At 48.5% G+C, this 1,521-nt stretch overlaps 1 protein-coding gene across 1 annotated transcript; it reads left to right on the top strand.

Moving 5' to 3' along the window:
• Positions 1-6: 6 nt before the first annotated feature.
• LOC123177583 (ent-kaurenoic acid oxidase-like) lies at positions 7-408 on the top strand (the record flags this gene model as incomplete). Its single annotated transcript, XM_044591251.1, has 1 exon — positions 7-408. A coding segment is annotated over one exon (402 nt), but the record flags the coding sequence as incomplete, so codon positions are not given.
• Between the last annotated feature and the right edge of the window lie 1,113 nt (positions 409-1,521).

Raw genomic sequence — 1,521 nt, forward strand, 5'->3', positions numbered from 1 at the left:
CTGCTCTGGTACTTCAAGCTGGCACGCCGCCCGGACGACTTCATCGGCGCCAAGAAGAGCGCGTACGGCAGCGCGGCAGGGATGTACAGGACGCATCTGTTCGGCTCCCCCAGCATCATCGCCTGCTCGCCGGCCGCGAACAAGTTCGTGCTGCAGTCACCCGAAAGCTTCGGCATCAGGTGGCCGGTGCCGGAGCTCGTCGGCATCACGTCGGTGGTGAACGTGGAGGGCAGCAGCCACGCCAGACTCCGTGGGTTCATCCTCGCCGCCATCAACCGGCCCAGCTCGCTCCAGACCATCGCCACCGTTGTGCAACCGCGCGTCGTAGCGGCGCTGCGAACGTGGGCGGATAAGGGTACCATCGTCGCCGCCACAGAGATTAAAAAGGTAATTTCTAGACAAAATTAAGCCATGCATGCGTGTTGTTTCATCTCAATTCACAATACTTTTTCAGAATTGCCAAAACATAGCCGCCTAAATTTTCTACTTTCCAGATCACTTAGTATTTGTTTAGTGGTGTTCATAGTAATAACGTCTAGGAATTTCGGTCAAGTTTCAGTCACATTTTTTTGTTCGATATGTATTTGTTTCAGTTGGTCAGTTTTTATGCAGTTGCACTTTTATTTTGTGCAAATGCACTTTGTTCTTTTTGCCGCATTTGCACTTTCACCTTTAAGTATTTTGTTTGTTGAAATTGCACTTTTTTGTGCAACTCATACATTTTTTTGGTGTAATTGCACTTTTGCCTGTGCAACAATTTTTTTTATTAGTGTAACTGTACTTTTGAGGAGGTGCAAAAACTGTCTAAAAATTTGAATATTGTTATTCGCCTGTTCTCTAGACACTCGCATAGTTAATTTAGGCACAATTTACCTTTTCTGAACTATGTTAGTTTTGTTTATTTTATAATTAGTTTTTTTTTAGAAAAGGAGGATGACTCCCGGCCTCTGCATCTGGGAGATGCATAGGCCACTTTATTGATTATTCTCGAGGACCTTACAAAATATTACAACAATGTGTCTGAATCCACCATCTTGGCAACACATGCCGCTACTCCTATCCAAAATAATGAAGGGGTGCTAGCTGGCCCACTACCCAAACCACTCACCTAAACCTAACATCAAAAGCCGGAACCCGAAACATATTCGAAAGCCCCAGCCGAGCCAAATACCGGGTCTGGGGCACAATCCGGTCAGACGCAGTCGTGTGTCGTCGCCGCCATCTTCCACAGGTCCATCTTCAGATCATATTGAGGCTTCTACCTTGTCTGGCCACTCTGCCATCGACGTCACCATGACGACAGACAGCAACCTCCTCCTGCGCGAGTCCATCTCCGTGCATCGGACGCTGAGCCTCCACAGTGTCATGCCGCCGATATTCGCCTCCATCGATGTGTGAGATGAAGCACCGCTCCACCATCCCCCCAGCCAGCACTTACTCCAAAACGATGCCCCCAGGAGGGAAAGCGATAAAACGTCATTATCGTCCGATCCGGAAGACCCAGATCTAGGGTTTCCCCAG

This window comes from Triticum aestivum, unplaced genomic scaffold (genome assembly GCF_018294505.1).
Source record: "Triticum aestivum cultivar Chinese Spring unplaced genomic scaffold, IWGSC CS RefSeq v2.1 scaffold58405, whole genome shotgun sequence".
Taxonomy (NCBI): Eukaryota; Viridiplantae; Streptophyta; class Magnoliopsida; order Poales; family Poaceae; genus Triticum; species Triticum aestivum.